This window comes from Ovis aries, chromosome 26, assembly GCF_016772045.2.
Source record: "Ovis aries strain OAR_USU_Benz2616 breed Rambouillet chromosome 26, ARS-UI_Ramb_v3.0, whole genome shotgun sequence".
Taxonomy (NCBI): domain Eukaryota; kingdom Metazoa; phylum Chordata; class Mammalia; order Artiodactyla; family Bovidae; genus Ovis; species Ovis aries.
Window position 1 is genome coordinate 6,285,193 of NC_056079.1, and position 26,312 is coordinate 6,311,504.

At 42.7% G+C, this 26,312-nt stretch overlaps 2 protein-coding genes and 1 long non-coding RNA gene across 17 annotated transcripts in view; 2 read left to right on the forward strand and 1 right to left on the reverse strand.

Moving 5' to 3' along the window:
* Nucleotides 1-5,673, forward strand: part of LOC105605118 (zinc finger protein 705A-like) — a 101,299-nt gene extending 95,626 nt beyond the window's left edge. For both annotated transcript variants that reach the window (XM_042241480.2, XM_060407196.1), the window contains 3 exons: nucleotides 656-751; nucleotides 1,225-1,303; nucleotides 5,517-5,673. In XM_042241480.2, the coding sequence (XP_042097414.1) occupies nucleotides 656-751; nucleotides 1,225-1,303; nucleotide 5,517 (176 nt within the window). In that variant the 3' untranslated portion in view covers nucleotides 5,518-5,673. The remainder of the gene's footprint in view (nucleotides 1-655; nucleotides 752-1,224; nucleotides 1,304-5,516) is intronic.
* Nucleotides 1-24,903, reverse strand: LOC101106394 (zinc finger protein 705A-like). 14 transcript variants are annotated; one of them, XM_060407189.1, is made up of 8 exons: nucleotides 24,709-24,903; nucleotides 21,402-21,560; nucleotides 15,666-15,736; nucleotides 13,234-13,320; nucleotides 11,559-11,685; nucleotides 10,764-10,859; nucleotides 10,221-10,300; nucleotides 8,143-9,764 (listed from the first exon to the last, which is right to left on the reverse strand). In XM_060407189.1, exons 4-8 carry the CDS (start codon nucleotides 13,243-13,245, stop codon nucleotides 9,117-9,119), a joined length of 963 nt encoding a protein of 320 aa, XP_060263172.1. In that variant the 5' UTR covers nucleotides 13,246-13,320; nucleotides 15,666-15,736; nucleotides 21,402-21,560; nucleotides 24,709-24,903; the 3' UTR covers nucleotides 8,143-9,116. The 14 variants fall into 14 exon arrangements, with proteins under 14 accessions (XP_060263173.1, XP_060263172.1, XP_011961061.1 ...); XM_012105671.5 differs by having other exon boundaries at nucleotides 8,143-9,767; XM_060407190.1 differs by lacking the exons at nucleotides 8,143-9,764; nucleotides 13,234-13,320 and adding an exon at nucleotides 1-577.
* LOC105605117 (uncharacterized) overlaps nucleotides 24,416-26,312 on the forward strand; it is a 4,621-nt gene continuing 2,724 nt past the window's right edge. The window contains exons 1-2 of the long non-coding RNA XR_001024749.5: nucleotides 24,416-25,094; nucleotides 25,841-26,001. This is a non-coding gene — a long non-coding RNA (uncharacterized LOC105605117). The remainder of the gene's footprint in view (nucleotides 25,095-25,840; nucleotides 26,002-26,312) is intronic.

The window sequence follows — 26,312 nt, forward strand, 5'->3', positions numbered from 1 at the left end:
TTGAGGTTAATTTGTTTATTTATTTATTTAATTATACCTGTTTTTTGTCAACCCCAAAGAATATAGTTTTCCTGACCACTCTTCCCTTTCTTGCTTCTTTAACAACCAGGAATTCAATAAATATATCTAAATAAATGCAAGTGTTAAATATTTACTAAATAACTCTGTTTACTTACTTGATAATTAAAAATGCATTAATGAAAATTATACCAGCTATCTATTTCCAAAGAGAAATGAGATTGTTCCTGTGGAGCTTCTGTGTTTTGGATTCTTTTTTAAAAGTAAAGTTTATCTTACTGTTGTTCAGTCACTTAGTCGTGTTCGACTCTTTGAGACCCCAGGAACCTATCTTACTGTGGGAAGATTTAATTTCTCCATTGAAAACACCGAGGCTTCTTCACTTTAGCTTTGACCTCGGGCCCACACATCAGCAAGAAGAGCCCCCTGTGTTGGCCCAGTGCCGGGATGTTGTTCCTGCTCAGAAGGAACAGCTTCCTGAAAGAAGCTGTGGTGGTGTCCGTGGTGCTCTTCTGGGCTGTTCTCGGGTATTCACCGTGTCCTTCCTTGGCAGCCTGCCCTGAAATGAAAGAATGCACATAGTTCTTTAACCCTGAATTAAATCTAAGATAAAAATACCTTTCCCCCCTCTAAACAGGGTATGAACTGTGCAAATCAGATGTGATTTCCCAGCTGGAGCAGGGAGCAGAGTTGTGGAAGGAAGAGAAAGGATTTCCCCAGTGCCCGAGTTCAGGTGAGTTCCAGGCTCCCGTGTGGTCAGTATCAAGAAGATCCTGATACTAGGGGAGCAGATGCCTGGAAATGTCAGCGGCAGAGTTTCCTGAGTGAATTCTGTTTTCAGGAAAGTGGTGGAGGCCACTGGGACCTGTACTCTCTTTTGCATTTTCTTTGGGCCTCAGAAAGGAACGGTTCACGTCCTCTTAAAGTTTTGTATAACGTTCTTTGTCCTGCTTTCTTCCCTTTGACAAATTCCCTTCTCTTTACCTTATCAACAACCAATTTTGATTTTATTTTGTCTCTTATTTCAATCCTGAAAATACTTTTTAATTTTCAGTTTCTAAAATGGGTTTTAACTCACTTTACCTCCTTTCCACATTCTTGCTCTGTGTCAGGGTCAGTATTTGAAACATACTCACGCAGGCCTTGCATGCTTTCAACAGTTTTCTTCCAGTGCCACACTAGCATTTTTTTTAAACATTATTTTAGACAGGAAAAGTGACCCTGTGAGACAAGAAGAAATATTCCTGCAAGATACCTACAAGGAAAACCTATCTAATTGTGAATGGTAAGTCTCAAGGGGGTGAACCCATCCCTCTTCATTAAAGGCATGGGAACTGAAAGGCTTTAGAATGCAGGGCACCATGGTTATTTGAGGTGAACGAAAATGCTGCAGCAGCAGAAAGTTTTAGATAGTTTTAATTTAGGGAAAAAAATTAACTCATACTTGAAACCATAACCTGAGTACTTATAAAATAATTGCATAAACATGGCTTTGAAACTAATGAAATATTTAACAGATTTGCAGTTGAGATGTTATGAAACAGGAAATCTGTGTTGTAGAAAATAGCGTGTAGTGAGTATGTAAATAGCATTTAACAGGAGCCTGTTCGTGGCATGGTCAATCTAGAAGTCGTGTAGAGAAAAATTAATGTCTGTGAGAAATCTTTAATAGCCTCTTGTCTCCTTGGAACAGCAGAGATTTCACACTAGAGAGGATATACATGGATATAATGATTTGGGGGACATTTTCACTCACAGATCTCCAGTGGCAAGACATGTGCTAAATCATATGAGGGGGGAAAACCTGTAAATGTAATAAACATGGGAAAGAATTCCACCAGAGCACTCAGCTTTCTGTATGTGAAAGGACACACACTGGAGAAAAACCCTATAAACCTAACGAATGTGGTAAATGCTTCAGCCATCGATTCAGTTCAGTTGCTCAGTTGTGTCTGAATCTTTGCGACCCTGTGGACTGCAGCACACCAGGCTTCCCTGTCCATCACCAACTCCTGGAGCTTGCTCAAACTCAGGTCCATTGAGTTGGTGATGCCATCCAGCCATCTCATCCTCTGTCATCCCCTTCTCCTGCCTTCAATCTTTCCAAGCATCAGGGTCTTTTCCAATGAGTCAGTTCTTTGCATCAGGAGGCCAGAGTATTGGAGTTTCAGCTTTAGCACAGTCCTTGCAATGAATATTCAGGACTGATTTCCTTTAGGACTGACTGGTTTGATCTATTTGCAGTCCAAGGGACTCTCAAGAGTCTTCTCCAACAGCTTCAGCCATAGGGCTAATGTTTACTTGCATGAAGAATTCATGTGGGAGAGAAACCATGTAAATGTAAGGTATGTGGGAAGCACTTCAGCCAAAGCACGCACTTATATTCACCCGGAACAACTCACCCAGGAGAGAAACCCTATAAATGCAATGCGTGTGGCAAAGAATTCCATCAGTGCACTCAGCTTTGTATACACCGAAGAAGACACACACTACAGAGAAACCCTACAAATGTCATGAATATGGGAAGCGTTTCAGTCAAAAGGCTAACTTACATTCATACAAAAGAAATCCTTGTCTGTAATAAACATGGTAAAGCTTTCTGTCATCCTTTCCTTCATCTTTGGTCAACAAAAGCGAATCACACTGGGGCAAAACTAGGAATCCTTTGGTTAAAACTCTGCCTTAGATAGCACGAGAGAGTTCACACTAAAGAGGAATCCTACATATGAAATAAATGTGGCCAAAATTCCAGGCGTATGTCCAGTCCTTAAAGAAAATAATCACGTTAAGGAAAAGCCTTCAAATAGTTCTTTAACCTTAGTTGATGTGAAAGAACTCACCGTATAAATGTAATGAAGGACTGTCTTCATCCTCAATTTTAATGTTTATACACACCAGAGAACCTACGCAGGGACAAATTGTGTGTCTGCAATTAATGTGGAAATGCCCTCAGGGAAGACTAGGGCAGCAGGTGAGCTAGAGCTTTCAGGGAGTCTGCTCTGCACTCTAGGTCCAAGAGAAAACAGAAGTGGAGTGAAAACCTGAGGGAACACATGGCAGCCAGAGAGCCTACTGGAGGAGGATGGGAACTGGGCTGCTGGTAACAGCGACCTTCAGCAAAGGGATGAGCCAGGGTCCAGGCAGCCCGTGAGCCCTGGTTCACTCCCCTTAGGGCTGATCCCGCCACAGTTTCCTCCTGATGTTGGTCTCTCACCTTCCCTTGCGCTAGGAACAGATGTCAATTTTCTCTCTGCACCCCAACTCTACCCTGCCCATTCCCATACCCACGGCACTCAGCTCAGTCTCTGAAGCTGCTTTAATGCCCGCCCTGTCGGATTCAGGGCTGGTAAGTGCTGAGCCTGCTTTACTCCAGATGCCAGCTTGGAGTGAGTGAGATATTCAAAGGCTGATCAGTGACCTACATTTATGTGCCACGGCAGCTTCCCTAGTCTCATTTGAGAACATTCCAAATAGTAAGCGAATTGATGCAAAATAGAAATTTCTATCACAAAAATCATTTTGTGTGGAGCATTCATGACAGTGAAAAACTAGTTGAAATGAAATCAAAATCCCTTTGGCTTTTACTCAGAATTAATGTGTAAACTGTATGTGATGTAACAGTGAAATGACAGTGCACATGGGATCCACCAAGCCTGTGTGGGTGTGCTGGCGGGCACGCTCACAGCACGCTCTGGGCACTGTGGCACTCACCTGGGCCTAGTGGGCCGAATCTCCCAGAGGAAAATGGCCTCGAGTGTTTACAGTTTATCTCACGGACTATTGTACAATAATACTTTCTTTCACTCCTGCTTTCTGGGGATCAGTGGTCATTTTCTCCAACAGAAAGGTGAACTTTCTTTTTCCCAAACTTCTCTAGTTTTTTAATTGGATTGAGGAGAATAACAAGGAAAGTTATGAATAATTACTAAATGGTATTGTATGCTCTGTAACATAGTATAGGAATATGTGCCATTTTGTTATTGTCACTATTAAATCTGGATTATCATATTTAGAATATACATTAAAAGTTTACTTTTTTGTGCCCCGTGGTTTGAGGGATCTTAAGTTCCCCAATTGGGGAGTGAACCTAGGCCAGGGTAGTGAAAGCACCAAGTCCTAATCACTGGACCATCAGGGAATTCCCAAAAGCTGATTTTGGAAATCTATTATAGGTTTTTTTTTAGAGAACCAGCATAGTGGAAAAATAAATGTGTTTTGATTTATGCATAATGTACACTGCTAATTCATGTGATAATATGTGGATTTTTATGTTGCAGGCATATAAAGAATAAAATAATGTCTATTTTTAACTCAATCTTAGGGTCTGTCATCTAGCAACATTTCATACTAGGCTCATTCACGTACCCACATAACTGTCGATGTACAGAGGACATTTCTCCATAAGAACTGAAATCAAAAAATTACATAAAATGAAAATTTTACATCAAAATATAACCAATTATTATGAAATTTAAAGTCAATGGTATTAACCTAACAAATAATTTTTAGCACACATAGATAAAGTTGTAGATTAAGATAGTCTAGTTGATAGTAATAAAACATTCAGATAAAGTGTTCTTTACCAGGAAATGATATATGTGAAGTATGCCAGAGTGTGAATTACTTGGCATTTCAGATGAGAACACTAACCAATACTAGGAATTCTTCATAAATAAATGGTGGCAATAATTTTATTACATGGAAAATTAAAGCCATTTAAATATAACTTCAGATAACTCATACTTTTGTAAATGTACACTTTTTAAAAAGTTAATCAGCAAAGAGGACTTTTAGAGCAGTGAAAATACTCTGTATGGCATTATCATGTTGGATACATGTCGTCATACATTTGTCCAAATTCACAGAATGTACAACACCAAGAGCAGACTGTAATGCAAACTGTGGACCATGGATGATTATGATGTCAGTGCAGGCTCATCTTTATTAAAACATGTACCGTCTAGTAGTGGTGTCAATAATGTGGGAGACTGCATGGTTTGGGGGAAGGAGCAGTCTCTGCACCTCCTCAATTTTGTTGTAAACCTAAAATTGATGTTGAGAAATATTGCTTTATTTGTTGAATAAATAGTATCTCACACAACTTTTATATAACTATTACTGAGAATGTTAGAAAGCATTCTATTAAAATTTTATTAACATATCTTTCAATATATTTCATCTTTCTGATATATTAGTAATATACACTATGTTAGCAGTACTTCATTATTTGATATTATCATTAATTACTGCATAATTCAGTATAAGCACGTTACATGTTAATGAAATTGAAATTTATGTTTACCATTAAAATATTCCATTAATGTTATTAATTACTGAAATTGAAATTTGTTTACCATTAAAATATTCCATCATTAATGTTATTAATTATTGTATCATCAATATTGTAATTACTATCTTTAAATTCACCTTCTACTTTAATACTAGAAGTTCTAGTATAGGTTATCCAAAATCTTATTGGTTTTTCTTTTGAATTCCAGACATGGCTGTAGTCGACCTGTCATCAAATCCTGTTGTTCTAGGCTCTGAGGGCTCTCACTGCCTGGGGGCTGCAAGAAGAAATTAACTTTGCTTTCATCTCAATCATATTTGACTTGTAACACTGTAATTAAAAGTTTTTAAAATGTGAAAATCCCTAAGAAATGTTGTCTTTATTCAATGCAGTTTAACCTGAATATAACTATAGTTCTCAGTCAACACAGAGATGCTTTTCAGAAGGTTCCATACGCATGTGATCATGAATCACCAGTTGGTCACCTTTCTCTGGGCTATTTTCCCTAAAGGACAGATTTGTCTTCAGGAACTAATAAACTGAGTAAGGGGTACCTTTGAATATTAGATGTGGTGGTGATATTAGTCTTCTGAGTCCAGCACAGTTATCACCCGGAGGTTGTCCTCCCATATGGAAAAGGCTGGAGAGCGGGTGGTTGCTCTCTTGCCCTAGTTATGGCTGACTGCTCACAAGGCTGTGACTAGACTGGGCGTTGTGATGAGGAGGGTCACTGAGCGGTGGGGAAGGGGAGGCCAGTGCACGTGGATGGCTTTTTCTCTGATGTGGCAACACTAGAGCCAGTTTTAGAAGACAGTTCATATCATTCAGTATCTCATGTATTTAAACTTAGAGGAGTTTCTAGATCTTACATGTCTTATAGAAGAACTTCTCAAAGGATTTGACGACCTGCTTTCTTACCTATTTCTAGGTTTTAGTTCTTGTTATGGGGAGGCCTCTCACTGCTGTTTTCCACACAGGAAATGAAAACCACACTCTCTGCTGCCTACCTCTGTTTTCAGATGGTGCAGGTTTTCTATCCTTTGTGTAGTCCATCATCCCACACTATAGTTATATATACAAGGACAGTGCTTCTCAAATAAGAAGGTGGATCCTCAAATCTTGCATGGTGATGCAAGATAGTAAGAGCAAGCAGTGAGTGAAGGATGAGACAGAGTTGTAAACTTCCTGGCTAAGCTTTAAGAAACGCACCAACACAGAGATCTGTTAATACTGGCAGAGTATTCTGTGTGTGGGGGGGCTTTTTGGTTTTGGCTCTAGTATTTAAGGAGATCTCTCTAAAATCACAAGGTGGCCACTAAACTAATACAGACCTCAACGGCATATCATATATAACAAAACCTTTTACACAAAGTTCAGAAAATCACTAAACAAATAAGCACAAACCACGTAAAATGTCAACAAATCTCAGGAAGGCAGGAGTCTCATTTCTAGACACATTATAATATTCAAAATATCCAGTATTTCATGCAAAATGACAAGAAAATACAACCCATCCTTAGGAGAAAAAGGAAATTAATACTGTCCCTGAGGAAGGACAGACTTTGGAGTTACTAGAAAAAGGCTTTAAATAACTGTCTCAATGTTGCTCAAAGAAGTAAAGGAAACCAGGCAAATGATGCTTCATCAAATCACGAGTTTCAATTAAGAGGTTTTTGTTTTGTTTTTTTTTTTGGCTGTGCCCTTGGGATATGGGATTTTAGTTCTCCAACCAGGGATTGAACCTAGGCCCTCTGCAATGAGAGCAGAGTCCCAATCCCTGAACCACAAGGGAATTCCCAACACAGAGATTATAAAATGGAGTCAAATAGATGTTCTGGAGCTAAAAGTACTATGGGCTTCCATCTGTGTTTATTATATAAAATATTAATAGGGACTTCCCTGATTACAGCCGATCCCTCTCCAGCCAGAACACCAAGATGTTGAATTTTGCTCATCATCCTCACACATGACCTGTTACCACCCTAGCTGAACAGTACAATCACTTTTCAAAATTGTCAGTTTCACCCTGGGATTCGCTTATTTAATTGGCTTCAGGCTATGATATGGTGATTGTGTTAGTTTGGGAAGAGCACCCATCTGCTTAGTATTCTCTTGAGAGCACTTCCACTTCAGCGTGGAAGTCTGTTGAAAGGCAGTACATTTCCAAGCCCTGGAAGCACAGCAGGGGAGACCTCCTTTGACCTCATTTTGCTTGGGGAAAAGAACAATAAGTTAACGATAAGGGCTTCTGTGGTGTCTGAGAGGTAGGGGATATTACAATATATGGCTTGGGTCTTCTTTCCAGGGCTGCTGTGTGTGGGGGGGATGGGGTGGCACAGCAGTGACTGGAAGGCAAGTAGGTGCGTAACTAGGATTCACCTGAATAAAATGTGGGATGGGGTCGTACAGTGAACTCCCCCCAATTAGTCCAACTCAGAGGCTTCACAGAAAAATCCTACTAAGGCGTGTTCTTGGCCTGGAACAGCAGAGCTGCCTGTCTCTGGCCCCATGTAGCTGCCCCAGGGCAGAGACAGGCTGGGGACTGACTGCCCAGCGGTTTACACTCGGTGTCTATGACACTGTGCCCAAGGTCGGCCAGGGTCACGTGCCTGAGAAAGCAGCCAGCGGGGTGAATATTGTCACCAGGGTGTGGATGGAGACAGCTGATGGTGGTGGGAAGCTGGAATGAGTGGAGCTGAGCTGTGTGGAAGGAGCTGTTAGAGAAACAGGGAAGACTCAGAGTTAGGCTGAATCTTACCCACATGTCACCAAGTACAGAGCCAGATCTGTGTGTTTACAGCTGCGTGAAGAAAACCAGAACTTCATCAACATACTAGATTTTTCAGCAACAGACTTTATTATTTAAATATTTACAAATAATAATCTATTGAAAAAAGTGTAGTTTCTTACAAAATTTGGCATTCAGTGTTCCCAGATCACTTTACTATCTTGTATTCATATGTCAGACTTTTCTTCATAAATAGTTCACTCAAAATTCTGAATTATTTGCTAAATTGTACGTTAAAAGCTTTTTAAAGGGTTTTTCACCGGCCCCCCCTTCGTTTTCTGAATTCTAGATGAAGTTTCCTCCACTTGATTTTAGGATCACTGTTTCTTCAACATGAGAACCTTAATATTGATTATGAAATGAGGTCACTGAAGGCTTTCCTTCTTTCATGACAGAGTGTTTTGTACAGTCTGAATCCACATAGGTACCTCAGGTGTGGTTCTTATGAATAAAGGATTTGTCATGATTTTTCAGTGAATCACTTCTTTAGGATGAATTATTTGGTATTTCTCAAGAGCCTTCACCCTCTTACTTCCTGTCATAGTGATTATCCCTTCACTGAGTTTTCTCGTGCGCATCGGCTGTGCTTGGCTTAATGTTTGTTCACAGTGATTAGACCTAGAGGCTTTCCCAGATGGGAGTCTGTTCATGTTGTTTACCATGAATTATAAATGAAAGCATTTTCACATTGATTGCAGACTTGGATTCTCCCCTATGCAAATCCTCCAGTATGTTTAGTTTAGAGCTGTTGTTAAAGACGTCCACATTCCTTACAGTGCAGATTCTCTCATGACATCTATGGCCACACAACAGACTGCAGGTTTTGCTATGTGAATGTCACACATGTGGATTCTCTTTCATATAAATGTGCGTATGTCAAATGGAGTAACTGAAGGGTCCTCCCCACTGATTAGTGTTTTACAGTGCTTACAGCTTTCTTTGATGTGACTCTCTGATGTGTTCAAATATTAAAGCTATGGTTGAAGTCTTGTCCATGTTTATTACATTTATAATACCATGTCATCTAAGGTCAGAATACTTACTGAAAACATTCATAATTTTCTCTCCATTGTGGGTTCCCTCATGTCGCCTAAGGGCGGAACACTGACTGAAGGCTTTTCCACAGAGATGACATTCATACGGTTTCTCTCCAGTGTGAGTTCTCTCGTGACGTCTAAGAGCAGAACATTTACTGAAGGTTTTTCCACAGAGCTGACATTCATACGGTTGCTCTCCAGTGTGCGTCCTTTCATGCTGTCTGAGGTTGGAGGACTGACTAAAGGCTTTTCCACAGAGATGACATTCATACGGCTTCTCTCCAGTGTGAGTCAGATTGTGTTTCCTAAGGTCAGAGCTTTGAATAAAGGCATTCCCACAGATATGGCATTCATAAGGTTTCTCTCCAGTATGGGTCATCTCATGTCTTCTAAGGCTAGAGCAATTGCTGAAGGCTTTACCACACAGATGGCACTCACAAGATTTACCTCTGGAGTGCATCTGCTTATGCGGATTAAGGTATGACTGGTCACTATGGGATTTTTGATACTGTTTGCTGATATTGGGTGTCTTTTCTGTGCGAGTTAACAAATGTTGACCCAGTGTGGAGCTAGGACTGAAATCTTCTTCCAAATCATTACATTCACAGGGATCCTCTGGAGTGTGAAACGTCTGCTTTTAGAAAGGAGATGAAAGGTGGTTAGCGGTTTGTCTACATACATTCACACACTTCTTGCTCTACATACGAATCCAAAACAAATCATTCAGTGAGAGCTTCCATTTACAATCTTTCCAATATTACCCGCATACACACAGTGATTTGCTTTTTATGTGTTGTAAAGACTTTCTCTGAATAGTATCCCAACTTTCGTTTGAGCTTATAGGTTAATTTTGAAGACTGCAATATGTTTCAAAAACTATACATATGAACAATATTTATGCATTTGCCCACCCCCTCTTTTGTTTTTTTTTAAAGATCTGAGGTTATGGTTTTGAGGTCAGGTTAATTTCTTCACTAAATTCAAACCATTTAAAACCTTTTGGTCAGAAATACCTTAATCCAAATTATTAATACCCACTGCCAGGTTTTTAATGTTGATGACCAGGGTTAACACTCAGGAAACTGACCATTGGGATGATTGTAGATGTGTCCTTCTTGCTGATATGCTGTGTGGCTAACAATTCTTCTTTAAAGGCACTTTCCCCGCCTAAAATTATTCGGAAAAAAAATTAGAATGGCATTAGTGAAATGAAAATGTTGAAAAACTCCGACTTCTGTGTTTCAAAACCTGGCATGTCGATGGGGAACACTCCAAGAAACAGAAACACATTATAGGGCATTGACAATTAGTAAAGATTTTCAGGACTGAAATATGCAAAAATTAAAATGGAGATGAGATGCTGAGTTGGTAAAGAGGGAAAACCTTCAGAGGGGAGGATGAGAACAACAGTTATTATGTGAAAGTTTAATAAGTATATGAATGTCCTTTTCCCTAAAGCCAAAAAAAGATAATAGTAGGACACATGAGTGAGCCTGAAATGTGTAAGGAATAACAACATTTAAAGAATTTTGCACCTATATCTTAGAAAATATCACTCAGTTAACAAAATCTTCAGTTGATGTTTTCTAAGTATGTACTCACTGACTAGGCATAGGCCCCTGATGCATACCTGGACTGTGGCTTTGGAAAAATCCTCTTCCTTCAATCCACAGCTCTTCACCTTGCTCCAACTGGAAAATCACATCCAATTTGCAATGCTGATACCCTGTTCATGGAAAAAAGGTGGATTTTGAGTTTTGTGCTACATTATCATCAAGTCCAGGACAAGCTACTGAGAAATAAGGAGGCTGACCACTGAAGTTCAACTCAGGCAACAACACCCTGAACAGAGAAAACCCTGAAATACAGATTGTGTGTCCAAAATAGTGAAGACCTCTAGATGCTGATGTCCATGTTTGAAGACAGGACACACAGAATCCATAGTCTTTTCAAAAATGGAAAAATTAAATGTCCCCATAATGGGTTGAATATTATTTTCAAACAGATGCCAACAAGTTCCACAAGTATAATCAAGGTCTTACTATTTTCTCTAGTCTGCTGTCAATCCTCAGCACAGTGACTAAGGCAGAATAATTAGAAAATATTTACTCAATTTATTGATACATCAAAAATATTAAGTTCCCAGGTCTGTTCTGAATATTAGAGACTGAATAGGAAGAAAGAGATTAAACTGTGGTCAAGATTACATTTAGTGGGGTGACAAACTAGATGTTAAGTATCACATAAAGAAACAACTTGAATGTAGTTATAAGGCCTACAAAAAAATCAGGACAGAGACGGGGTGCGTATGGAGAAGCTGTTCTAGATACTTATTGACTGAATCAATAAATACCTACCTACCTACCTACCAACCTACCTACTTATCTGCTCAGCTGCATACACACATAAATGTTGACAGACTCACCCACGAAGACCAGATGACTGATATTTTCCAGCATCACATCTCTGAACAGCTTTCTCTGGGATGTGTCCAGCAGGGCCCACTCTTCCTGGGTGAAGTCTACAGCTACATCTTCAAACGTCACTGATTCCTACAACATGGATATTATGGTTCTGACAGAACAATCTCTATTAATGTCCAGGGCAGGAGGGTCGATATGGCAGCGCTGAGTAAGGGGCTGGAGACGCTGGGTGTACAGAAGGATCAAACCAAGTTTGGAGTTCCCATTAGTTCATGCTGAGCTGGTATTTGCTTTTCAGATATGTCACAGAGATATACACAGTCTGAATTAGTACAACTTTGTCATAAAGAAGTATCACATGAAGTGTGGTATGATAAAACCTGAAAAATCTCCCCCAAACTGGTAATTATGAGGTCAGACATGTAATTAAAACTTTCACTTGAAAATTCATAAAACTCTCTTCTTGATTAATTTCAAATAACTTACAGACATATCACAAGGCAGACATTAACCATGATTTGCCACCTTTAAACCATAACTATGGTTATATCATTCCCCTAAAAGAACTTCAGACTCCTCACCTATTAAATAGTTTACTAATGTGCTGAGTATTGAAAGATCCAATGAAAGATCAATGGGTGAAGTTCTTCCTATCTAAGTAAACATGCGTTAAATACACACCTCAGTCTATTACTCAGGAAAGGGTCCAAGAATCTTGAAACCATCTCCATCATTCTTCAGAAATGAACAAATTTCATATAGAACTTGGTATCAGTAAACGTGGTCTCACCCAACTCAGTAAGAGTTGGATGTTCACAATAAGGTATGAGGTCAGATGGTTCAGCAGCGTAAGCCAGGGCCTCTGACAGAGCTCTCCTGAAGGACAGTCCTAGCCTGACCACGCCTGTTCTCAATTTTCTCTGGGACCTCAAACAACACTCATCACTCTCCTGTCTTCAGCTTGCCTCTCTGCTAAAGGATAACAGAAGCCTCTTGACTGCGTTTGGGCTATCTAGCTCTTCAAAACTATCCACAGGGTCTTAAATTTTTACTCTACTATCCTCCTCCTGAACATGCAGCCACAATAAAGGAAATAATACCCCCTATATATTAATTTCAGTTACCAAGTATGAAAAAAGGGTTAACTTTCTTTTTAAGAAGTTCCTAAAAGAGCAGATATATTCTATCAAAACTTTAAAATTAGAAAAAAAATAAATGAATGATTCCTCATGCCTTCTTTGTCCTCAACTTCTCTCGTCCTCCTTTCAGAGCCCCCACCCAGGACCAGTGAAGACCGGACTCACTGAACTCAGGTGATGAGACCTCAGCCTCTCCACTGGATGGTAATCTTTTGCTCCTCTCATCTCTGGTCACCACAACCTTAGGCCATTATAGCCAATAACATGATTAACAAGTGAATTATTCCCTGATGAGACCAGGGACAGATTAGAGAAAGAATACTTCTCTCAACCCTTCTATAAATACACAAGCTGCATGGAGGCTGAAATAAATCAGTGTGATGTTAACAAGGATACTAGTTATTACATTTCACTGGTGCTCAGACCCATGAATACTTTTTGATTGCACTTAGAACATCCATCCAATAAGAGAAACCTGCCCATCTCCTCTCAGGAGCAGGGTATGCAGTTTCAGCAGAAAAAGGCATTCCCTACTCACCAATGGCTGCATTGTCAATAACTCAGTTGCCAACAGTCTTTCTCTGGGTTTTCACTCACAGACAGTCCACACATTAAGCAGGCAAAGCTGAGGATGGAGAGAAAAGTTGAAAGACTCCAGTCCTGTGCACACGTTCCAGTCCAACATCTCATGAAACCCCAAATCTTCACCTGGTTGTGGATTCCCAGTCTAACCAACAAACGTGCAGTGCACACTCTATGAGAAACACACAGAGGATGCTACTCCTCTCCCAGGGTCAAAAGTAAGAAGACTGTAACTATAGTCATTAACACCAACGGAAGAAATACAGGTAACTTATGGACATTTATGGACAAGAACATCAAAGCTCAAAGTATTGAGCTTCATATCAATAAGTAACTTCAATAACTCTGTGATACCCAGAGTTATTCAATTCTCCCCCTGACTCCAAACCACAGGGACCCCTGACTCATGCCACATGTAGAGTTTGGTTTTCATTTGTAGGGAACACTGTGGAAATACTGTTCTTGACTTATGCACCCGCAACGGTTCTTCAGCATTCACGGTGGCCCTCTGAACACTCACTCCCTTCCAGCTCTCCCTTAACTCTTCTAGATCTGTTCTGCATGAACTTAGAAGTCAGTTAACTGAAAATCTGCATGATGATGGAATTAATTTAAGAATTTATTCCATTTGGAGGAATCATGGCACCTATCCTGCCAGCCTTGTCCTTAACATCCCCTGCACCAGAAAGCAGGAGTCCAAGAGTCACAGGGTCACCATCAGGGACTGTTTCAAGCCTGTAGGTCAAGGCTGGTTGGAGGTTAGGAGGAAATCTAGTTAAGGCCACCTGATTATCTCAGTAAAGGGGTAGCTGAAATTCTTGAAATCCCTGCGTTAATCTTCATTCGCTGCCATAGGCCTGCATTTCATTATGTACAAACACATATGTATACATGCATACATATATCCATGCACACAAATGTGTGTGCGAGACATGCAGAGAAAGCGTTTACAAAGTGTAAATTCTCCCCTTTGTTGTTGTTTAGTTGCTAAGTCATGTCCAACTCTTGCAACGCCATGAACTGCAGCCCTCTAGGCTTCAGTCTGTGGGATTTCCCAGGCAAGAATGCTAGAGTGGGTTGCCATTTCCTTCTCCAGGGGATCTTCCCATCCTAGGTATTGAACCCATGTCTCCTGCATTGGCAGGCGGATTCTTTACCACTGATCCACCAGGGAGTTCGCCTCTAAAATACCAATAATAACTAAATATATTTTATGGAAAAATGATGATAATGGATCATAAATAAAAGTAAGATTAACTCACCCATTTGTACCTGAGGTCCACAAAAGAAAAAAAAAAAAAAAAGATACATTTGCATCAAATATGACTCTGTGCTTGGATATCTACATATTCGCTTAGTCCTCACAGTAACCTGGCGATTTTAGTTTATCAACTTAACAGATGACATGGATAGTTTAAACCTCAACTAACAGAGACTTTCACTAAATCCAACCAGAGCTAAACCTTTCCCTTCCCCTCTGCCCTGATCTACACAGAACTCTACCACTCCCTGAGGCCACTCATCTCACTAGTCACTAGATATTTGTTTACGCTCTGTCCTCCCAATGGTCTAAATCTACCTAAGAATGATACAATTAAGCAAGTTCACCTCTGACCATTATATATGAATTATAAATACAGAGAAATGTCCACTGTAAGGTAACTTGCCCTCAGTGCCTTGCCCACAAGTGGCTGCAGTCCTATAAACAATTATTTTCTGATTATAAACTCCTTTCCAAAATAACGGAGTCTGTCCTTCCTGGTAAAAATTCTAATATTTACCTCAGCCCATGGAAAAGCTAAAGAAGCCATCTATTGGGGATACAGTCATTCACCACCCAAAACTACACAGCATATAACTGGTTAACTATCTTTCAGGCTCACGTGTATCTGGCTCCAAAGTCTGTTCCCTGACCACAGTTTAATGTGAGTTACGTCCTTTCATGGTTTAAAATGCCTCTGAAAAATCAGAACCCCAGAGGGATAAACATTCAGCACGGAGGGGATGGATAAAAATGGCGCAGGGTGTATAGGTGAGCTGGGATGATTTCAAAAGTCTTTATGCTTGAGATTACAAAGAGCTCCATACTCAGTGACCAGAACCTGAATCCCATGAATCTCTGCAAGAGAAGCCTGACAACTGGGGCCTCTCCCTGCAACAACCAAACACTCTGATGACCAAAGGACTAAAACCAACTGCCTTCAACCAGAATCAGGAAGAGGAATGACTGAGATTCAGGGCCTCTGGAAAACATCAGAGCTGCACTGAGCCATCACATATATCCCCTCCCCACTCCAAGGAGCCCAGTGAGGGTTCTGTGTCAGAACTGCTGCGCCCAGTTTAGAGCAGAGACCTTCGATCGCTTTTCCAAGCAGAATCCATACATACTCTGTAAGATGTCAGGCACATGTCTCCACGGAGCAGACTGTTCAGCTAGCATCTTCCAAAGCTGGCAGACTCTGTAGAGAGAGAAAACGGACATTCCTTCATTCTCTGAAACTGAGGCCAGTCTATGGTTTCACCTCTGAGCTCCTGCCGCCCTACACACAAGGCCAGGAAGTGGCTGGGCGCCCTGCTCCAGGTGGGCCCTAAGCTCTACCACAGCGCTCCTCCTCACTGCGTGTGGACTGGGTCCTATGTTCTACAGCCCTTAGACACCTGCCTCTGCCCTGAGCTCCGAGGTACCGGCTGTTCAGAAGAATGAGGACACTCCTCCCCCGACACTGGTCCACACCTGGAAACCCGAATCTTCTCTGTGGTACACAGGAGGGAGACTGTTGTCAGCATCCCAGAGACAAGCAGTGCCAGGGTGGTTCTCAGGCTCGCTCTCTGCCTGTTGTAGGCACACACTCTGAAGAGGAACTGGAATCTTCTGGGGCGAATTAAGGGGACTAAAGATCTGGAGGGTGATTTAAATGTCTGGGGGTGGGGGTGAGAAATAGAATTCTGGGTACTGTTTCCTCTCATTTTCCTCTGTGAGTCACCCAACAAGGAAGACAGTACTGTCTGTTAGATCTGTAAGAAAAGCCCCAGATTAACGCAAGGATCTGATAACTGGGGAAAGGCTGTCAATACTGAGGATAGTTCACAATATCCGGAAGCTACTCCATCAACATAGTTTACCTACTGAGTCACAAAGAGAAGGAAGACCTAGGAAGACTACTCGGGCAATGTCCATGGGGTTAGGTTAGGTTTTGACCTCAAGGCAGATTTAAATTGAAATGTAAAATAATTTTTTTACCTTTAGAGTTTTTCTTCTAAGGAGATAAAAGATATCCAGGGAAGCTCTCTGCACACAAAACAGAACAGCCCTATGAATGGGAAGGAACATATCTAGCTATCACTGTGCTTTGCCCACACTTCCAAACAGAAGGCATCAAAGGTCACCAGTAGGTGAGAACTATAAATAAAGGGAGCCCTGCTGGAGCGGATATCTTTCTCCAAACTATCACCATGTATTCATGTGGCTTACGGAGAACCCAACTCAATGAAAAAGACTTTAAAAAATTACCAAAGCAATAATAATTAAAAAGACTAAAGCATAAAGCATACCCGCGTCCGAGGTAGGGAGCAGCAGCTGCGCTTTGCTGGAGCAGCTGTGAAGAGCAACCCCGCATCCAAGGTAAGAGAAACCCAGGTAAGAGGGTAGGCACTGAGAGAGGGGATCAGGGGACAGAAAGACTGAGACTACAGTCACGGACAACTAGCCAATCTGATCACACGGACCACAGCCTTGTCTAACTCAACGAAACTAAGCCATGCCGTATGGGGCCACCCAAGATGGGCAGGTCATGGTGGAGAGGTCTGACAGAATGTGGTCCACTGGAGAAGGGAATGGCAAACCATTTCAATATTCTTGCCTTGAGAACCCCATGAACAGTGTGAAACGGCAAAAAGATAGGATACTGAAAGAGGAACTCCCCAGGTCAGTAGGTGCCCAGTATGCTACTGGACATCAGTGGAGAAATAACTTCAGAAAGAATGAAGGGATAGAGCCAAAGCAAAAACACCACCCAGTTGTGAATGGCACTGGTGATAGAAGCAAGGTCTGATGCTGTAAAGACCAATATTGCATAGGAACCTGGAATGTCGGGTCCATGAATCAAGGCAAATTGGAAGTGGTCCAACAGGAGATGGCAAGAGTGAACGTTGACATTCTAGGAATCCGCGAACTAAGATGGACTGGAATGGGTGAAAATAACTCAGATGACCATTATATCTACTGCTGCGGGCAGGAATCCCTTAGAAGAAATGGAGTAGCCATCATGATCAAAAAGAGTCCGAAATGCAGTACTTGGATGCAATCTCAAAAACGACAGAATGATCTCTATTTGTTTCCAAGGCAAACCATTCAATATCATGGTAATCCAAGTCTATGCCCCAACCAGTAACACCGAAGAACCTGTAGTTGAACAGTTCTATGAAGACCTACAAGACCTTTTAGAACTAACACCCAGAAAAGCTGTCCTTTTCATTATAGGGGACTGGAATGCAAAAGCAGAAAGTCAAGAAATACCTGGAGTAACATGCATATTTGGCCATGGAGTACAGAATGAAGCAGGGCAAAGGCTAATAGAATTCTGCCATGAGAACACACTGGTCATAGCAAACACCCTCTTCCAACAATACAAGAGAAGACTCTACACATGGACATCACCAGATGGTCAACACCAAAATCAGATTGATTATATTCTTTCCAGCCAAAGATGGAGAAGCTCTATACAGTCAACAAAAACAAGACCAGGAGCTGACTGTGGCTCAGATCATGAATTCCTTATTGCCAAATTCAGACTGAAATTGAAGAAAGTAGGGAAAACCACTAGACCATTCAGGTATAACCTAAATCAAATCCCTTATGACTATACAATGGAAGTGAGAAATAGATTTAAAGGACTAGGTCTGATAGACAGAGTGCCTGATGAACTATGGATGGAGTTTCATGACATTGTATAGGAGACAGTAATCAAGACCATCCCCAAGAAAAAGAAATGCAAAAAAGCAAAATGGCTGTCTGAGGAGGCCTTACAAATAGCTGTGAAAAGATAGGAAGTGAAAAGCAAAGGAGAAAAGGAAAGATATAAGCATCTGAATGCAGAGTTCCAAAGAATAGCAAGGAGAGATAAGAAAGCCTTCCTCAGTGATTAATGCAAAGAAACAGAGGAAAACAACGGAATAGGAAAGACTAGATATCTCTTCAAGAAAATTTGAGATACCAAGGGAACATTTCACGTAAAGATGGGCTCAATAAAAAACAGAAATGGTATGGACCTAACAGAAGCAGAAGATATTAAGAAGAGGTGGCAGGAATACACAGAAGAACTGTACAAAAAGATCTTCACGACCCAAATAATCACAATGGTGTGATCACTCACCTAGAGCCAGACATCCTGGAATGTGAAGTCAAGTGGGCCTTAGGAACCATAACTATGAACAAAGCTAGTGGAGGTGATGGAATTCCAGTTGAGCTGTTTCAAATCCTGAAAGATGATGCTGTGAAAGTGCTACACTCAATATGCCAGCAACTTTGGAAAACTCAGCAGTGGCCACAAGACTAGAAAAGGTCAGTTTTCATTCCAATCCCAAAGAAAGGAAATACCAAAAAATGCTCAAACTACCGCACAATTGCACTCATCTCACACGCTAGTAAAGTAATGCTCAAAATTCTCCAAACCAGGCTTCAGCAATACATGAACCATGAACTTCCAGATGTTCCAGCTGGTTTTAGACAAAGCAGAGGAACCAGAGATCAAACTGCCAACATCCAATGGATCATCGAAAAAGCAAGAGAGTTTCAGGAAAACATCTATTTCTGCTTTATTGACTATACCAAAGCCTTTGACTGTATGGATCACAATAAACTGTGGGAAAATTCTGAAAGAAATGGGAATACCAGACCACCTAACCTGCCTCTTGAGAAACCTATATGCAGGTCAGGAAGCAACAGTTAGAACTAGACATGAAACAACAGACTGGTTGCAAATAGGAAAAGGAGTATGTCAAAGCTGTATATTGTCATCCTGCTTATTTAATTTATATGCAGAGTGCATCATGAGAAGCGCTGGGCTGGAAGAAGCACAAGCTGCAATCAAGATTGCCAGTAGAAATATCAATAACCTCAGATATGCAGATGACACCACCCTTATGGCAGAAAGTGAAGAGGAACTCAAAAGCCTCTTGATGAAAGTGAAAGAGGAGAGTGAAAAAGTTGGCTTAAAGCTCAACATTCAAACGAAGATCATGGCATCTGGTCCCATCACTTCATGGGAAATACATGGGGAAACAGTGGCTGACTTTATTTTTCTGGGCTCCAAAATCACTGCAGATGGTGATTGCAGCCATGAAATTAAAAGATGCTTACTCCTTGGAAGAAAAGTTATGACCAACCTAGACAGCATATTAAAAAGCAGAGACATTTCTTTGTCAACAAAGTTCCGTCTAGCCAAGGCTATGGTTTTTTTCAGCAGTCATCTATGGATGTGAGAGTTGGACTATAAAGAAAGTTGAGTGCCGAAGATTGATGCTTTTGAACTGTGATGTTGGCGAAGACTCTTGAGAGTCCCTTGGACTGCAAGGAGATACAACCAGTCCACCCTAAAGGAGATCAGTCCTGGGTGTTCACTGGAAGGACTGATGTTGAAGCTGAAACTCCAATACTTTGGCCACCTGATGCGAAGAGCTGACTCATTGGAAAAGACCCTGATGCTGGGAAAGATTGAGGGCAGGAGGAGAAGGGGACGACAGAGGATGAGATGGTTGGATGGCATCATCGACTCGATGGACATGGGTTTGGGTGGCCTCCGAGAGTTGGAGATGGACAGGGAGGCCTGGCGTGCTGCAGTTCTTGGGGTTGCAAAGAGTCGGACATGACTGAGCGACTGAACTGAACTGAACTGAAAGAGAGACTGGCATGGAAAAGAGATTGAATATTAATATTCAGATTCCTTTGCCTTGGAACAGAACATCATTTAAAAATTATATAACAATTTTAGTGATAAGACTACAGACTATTAAAAACCTTAATTAATAGAACTTCAAAGCTTAAGTACAGGACTGAAAATAAGAGATTATAAGACATCAGAAGGAAAAATGACTTGACAGGGCTCCAAAATTTCTGAAGTAAAATAAAGATTTATTAGTAATTTAAGAGAAGAGACCATAATGGGAGATCAGAGAGAAGAGAACAGACAGTGCTAAAAACTCACTCATTTATGCTGATGACAGGCTTTAAAATGAGCAAAAGATAAAAGAATTAAGTAAAAGTCAAGTAAAAACTATTAAAAGGATCAGAGAGAAATTGAAAACTGCGAAAGACAAGTCTGCAACTTATAAAATCCACATTAATGGTAAAGATAACAAAGGAAATGATACGACAAAAATAATGTTATGATTTAATTCAATAAAGAAGGATTAAAACATATAAAAAATACACAGAACAATACAGTAGAGACAAAAGTCTTAGTTGACAGGAGACGTGGAAGGAGGGAACGCAGAGCTATTGCTCCCATCATAGGGCCATTATCATTGCTGACATTCATCACTGTGACGGTACTTATAACAATTATGATTTATCATTGCTGTTAGAAAACACTGACTCACCTTTCTCTGTTCACACAGGGCACAGAGTTTCCTGAACGGACTACAGAGGGTTCTACAAATATATACAAATATACTGATGGTTTCAAGTCATTCCAGGGCCCTTTCCAGAAACAAGTGTCCATCAATTTCCCAAGTTTCTCTCAGGAGGCCAGAAGTGGCCATTTCAACAGAAGATACTAGATGAGGACACCCTGGCCTGCCTGAGCCTCTGGAAAACGTTCTTAGAGGGGACCAGCAACCATTCGATCCTGCTTGAAAGGCCTGGGAAGGAAGCCCACGGCTGGCCAGGCTCAGTGAAAATTTTCCTCAAGTCTTTAGCGGCCCTGGAATAGATACAACAGGAGAAGGATGGAAACTACAGAGGAGGTCCTTGCCACCTGGAGGCCCTGCAGCATTTCCTAGATGTGCCCAGAACCAGGCAACTGATCACCTGCTCTACATCCTACGAGTATAGAGGAGGGCAAGAAGGGACCACCTGGCTGCCCACTCACAGCCCCAGGCTTGGACGCAAGATCTCAAAGTACATACCTCTAGGCTATAGGGTGGAGCAGATGGCAGAATGTGTAGCAAGACAGTCTGGGCTGAGAAAGGCTCTAGTCTTATTGTTCAGAGTAGGTGGGGCCCTGGAGGGCTGGGGAACAGGGCATAGTCCCTGAGTCTGGCCTTCTTCCCAGGAGGCCAGATTCCCTGGAAGACACATACACACATACTTAAGTGAACGTGAGTGTACATCCAAACTGTAGAGACTTTTTATCTCCATTTATCCCAAAGGATAGACTTCAGTTGACCCACTGCATCCATCAAATTTGACTGTATAATTAGCCCCAGAGAAAATTTTAGCTAAATGCAAAAGAGAGTATGTCGAATAGGCCACATAGGCTTACCACAGTAAAGTTAAAGTGAAAAAATGAACAATAATCAGTAGTAGAAACAAACTATTCTAAAGACAATGACAGTTTAAACAATAGGGTTACAATACAATCAAATCATCATTGCCAATTAACAGTTACAGTTACTGTCACCATGGAGAATGAACATGATCAATACCACAGAACAGGGCCACGGTTGTTATCTTAAAAAAAATGTTTAACTTTAAATATACTTAACAGAAACAAAGGGCTTGAAAATTAATGAGCCAGCTGTTCAACCTTATAAATCAAGAGAAACTAAAAGGAACCAAGAGTAAATTGACATTTCAAATTGTTAGGAATTAAGATATTAGTAAAAGTTAAAAGAAATACAAAAGATTAAATAAAAGATTAAAGAATAAAATGAAACAGATTATTTGACAGGAATCAATTAAGTAAAAGTTTTGACAGTCAAATCAAGGAATTAAAAAAGACACACGAAAAGCTTATTTCTCAGGCAAGATCTGTCCTGTGATCACTCCTCAGTGTGGAGAACATGCCTTCAGGGCTTCAACTCAACACACCCTTTCCAATGCCACAACCACACAGGGGAAGGAATTACTGAGGGGCACAGACAGTCTCCTGGGGCTTCCCTGGTCGCTCAGGTGGTAAAGCGTCTGTCTGCAACGCAGGAGACCGGGTTAGATCCCTGGGTTGGGAAGATCCCCTGGAGAAGGCAATGGCAACCCTCTCCAGTGCTCTTGCCTGGAAAATCCCATGCATGGAGAAGCCTGGTGGGCTACTGTCCATGGAGTCGCAAAGAGTCGGACACGACTGAGCGACTTCACTTCACTCACAGTCTCCTGCTGTCTAAAGATTCAAAAGGATTCACAGGGATTCAGAAGCAGTAAACAGGAGATGAACAGGTGGATTTTCTGTCCATTTTTTCAGAACACCCTCCCACCCTACAAGAAGCCCCACATATTTGGTGGCAGCAGTGGGTATGTGAGCTGGACTGGCCTTCCCTGTTAGTCACAGACCCCACGGTCTCCTTAGCATCTGCCAAGCACAGGGTCACCTCAGGGGAGGATGGAAGAGATTTCCCTTCCTCCTGCTCCTGAGCTTCTCAGTCTCCCTCCCATTCCTGGCTCCTTAACCCCTCAACAGCACTCCTGTTCTTTCTTCCAGCTACCTTCACGGAGGCAAGTACCCTCTAATCCCTTCTCATTGGAGAGATACTTTTGCCCTGCGCTTAGTTTAAAAAGTCTAGACGTGGACTTCCCTGGTGACACAGTGGATAAGAAGCCGCCTGCCAATGCAGGGGACATGGGTTCGATCCCTCGACTGGAAAGATCCTGCATGCGGTGGAGCAACTAAGCCCATGAGCCACAACTACTGAAGCCTGTGCCCCCCAGACCCAGTGTGAGGACAACAACAAAAGCCTGGACCCTCCCTTATCAAGCGGACTCATGACTTCCGCGTGATGGAGTAGGCTAGGGGGTCAGCAGGAGAGGCCCTCAGAGAGGAACTAGCACAGTCTCCACGGGAACAACATGGCCTGCCTGGGACAGTAATAGGGTCTGCCCTTCTCAACCCTGCCTGCTCCTAAAAATCACATCTCCTAATTCTGAGCAAGAGCCATTTCCTTTCATGACTTTAATCCCAGTAATCTCAAAGGATTTAACTCCTCTTTCCCAGAATATCACACTACAGCTATCAAAAAACATATTAAGAAGACCTAGTCGGCAGCACTGGAAAACATGAAAGAAAGGAGCAGCATTGGAAAACATGCAATGCAAAGAGCTCAGCAGCTTATTCACCACGAGCAGAAGCGCTCTCTTCCAACTAATTCTGAGGACAATCCAGCTCACGCTCGATCACCTTCCAAGACAAGAGGAAAGGATGTCTAGGGGGACCTCTCTGAAGAGGAGACTGTGAAGAGATGACCTGGGGAGCAGCAGGGCCCCAGGACCAGGCGAGACTGGGGAGAAGGACTCAGGGGAGGACAGGGGTCTGCAGAATCCAGAAAAAGGGCCCAGACTTGGTTGGAAACCTCAGTTCACAGACCACTCAATTAAAAGCTCATTTAAGGGGATAAAGATATTGAATATTAGACTGATTAGGGTTTGACTGTGAATATAAAAAATTACCAATATCTTTAGCATGAACACATTAAGACAGCATAAACTTACTTAGCACTAAGGACTATTTTCAATATATGATATACATCGGAAAACCACTGAGACATCACCAACTGAATCTGACACGATACAGGTGAAAGGGAATTAAGTTAGAAATTTAAGAACAAAATGAACGAATCTGGGATCTACTTTTCTTTTGCCCCTGGCTGCTCTTGTGGCTCATAATAACTCCCTCCTCCCATTCTGTCCTTTTCTGTCTGTGGATCATCCTTTTGTGTCTTTTCGTTCATCCCCCTGCTTTTTGCCCAGGTCACTCTCCTTCACTCTTTACTGTGTCTTTCCAAGCCCACTCCCTCAAACTCAACTGCCCCCTTCTATCCCACGCTGTCTCCCTGGTTCTCCCTAGATCTCCCTTTCTCCTCATCCCCTTGCTCACGCATTCACAGGACGAGCACGCCTTCCAGTGGGGCCCTGGGAACGACAACACACCCTGACATGCGCTGCCAATGGGATGAGATCTGAAACCACGGGGTGTCACGGGACGGGAGTGGCCGGGCGCCCCCGCCCCGGGTCTCCGGGGCCTCTCTGAGGAGATGACTGCGAGAAGATCGCCTGGGCAGCAGTAGGGCTGGGGCCCAGGACGACGCAAGGCTGCAAAGGAGGACTCCAGAGAGGACAGGGGTCTGCGGGACCCGCGGTCGGGGCAGGCGTGACGGCCCGACTCCGCCCTCCAGGGCCGGGGGACACGCCGGGAGGGACCTGACCCGGCGCGGGGAGAGGAGGGCAGACGGGGACGAGGACCGAGGCTGGAAGGTCGGGGCGAGGACCAGGCGCAAAGCGGTTTACCAGAAATAGGTGCGGGTCCGGCCCCCGCGGCAGAGCGCCTCCAGATTAGGCGGGGCTCCCCGCGGCTGGGACGGTAAGAGCCGCGGGGGCCCGGGAGTGTGGAGGACCCGGCGCTGAGCGCGTCAGCGCGCGAGATTGGATGAGAACTGCTGAAACTCACTCGGTGAACCGGGCCGCCAGCCCCGCAGATCTGCTTCCCGGTTGGCAGGAAGTGGCGCCGCCGGGGGCGTGGTCGGGGCGTGGCTTTGGGCGTGGCCGCCCGCCTCCCCTCCCCTGGGCGTTTGCGGTCGGTCTTTGAGTCTCCATCGCCTTGGGACCTTGTCCAGTGTCCGGCCACTGGCGCCGCGCCCACGTTCCCTCCAGTCAGATGTTTACGGTGCTTTCAGGTAAAAGCCTAGGGTCGTGAGGCCACTTATACTGAATGCAGAGATCTTTACTTCTCAAAAAATAGAAAAGGATTTAAGTCAAAAATCCTTTCGGGGAGCGTGTCCTGTGAGTCCTGTGATACGTTTGACATTTGGGTGGGAATGACGTCCCACATGCTGTGTAAGTCATTACTCTCTTAATATATTGTAGTTTCACATTTTCGTTTGTGTTTATTACCGCAGTTACTTAAAAGTAACAAGGGACACCAAGTGGCCCCTCCCAAAACCACACTCTCACCACCCCTCCCCACAGCCCCCCCCAACCGGGTCCCGCAGCCCCTGACAGCAGCTGTAGGATTTAAATGTCCAGCCCAAATCCTGCTCATGTGCCCTAAGATCCGAGAGCACCTGGCCCCCTACCTCCCTGTTCCAGGATCTTCAGCAATAGGATAATTTGCTCACTAACAAGTGGTCTAGTGGGCTCTAGACCAGTCAACCAGTGATGTGGTGCTATGAACTGAATTGTGACCCCCCCCCCCCCCCCCCGCCCCTAGTTTTCATACATTAAAACCTTGTCCCCCCAGTGTGATGGTGTTTGGAAATGGGGTCTCTGGGAGGTAATTAGATGAAGATGTGGGAGGGCATTGGAGGAGGTCACCAAGAGAAGATGGAACCACTGGTCGACTCAAGAACCGGACCCAGGCAATTAGAGGTCTATCATCCCCTCCCCTGTCTTTGAAATGTATATTGCTCTGTTCCCTCACTAGGGTCATTTCTAGGAGGCAGCTTTGAGAGCAATGTGGTGTCGAGACCATATGGATGGTGTATGTGACTGAGGCTCCATTAAGGCCTCTCAAAATGCTTAAGATTCTGGGAGATGGATGTGGAGATCTACCCACCTTGTAGCTGCCCAAGACAAGCTTCACATGTAAGTTCCCTTTCTTATTAAAACAGTTGCCTACCATTCTCGGGCCAGGCTTCCCTCATATCTCAGTTGGTAAATCATCTGCCTGCAATGCAGGAGACCCAAGTTCAATTCCTAGGTCGTAAAGATCCCCTGGAGAAGGAAATGGCAACCCACTCCAGTATTCTTGCCTGGAGAATCTCATGGATAGAGGAGCCTGGCAGGCTACAGTCCACAGGATTTTAAGAGTCGGACAAGACTTAGCAACTAAACCAGCACCATTCTCAAGCCAGAGGGTACCCAGATATTTGGTTAAATATTGTTGTGGGTGTGTC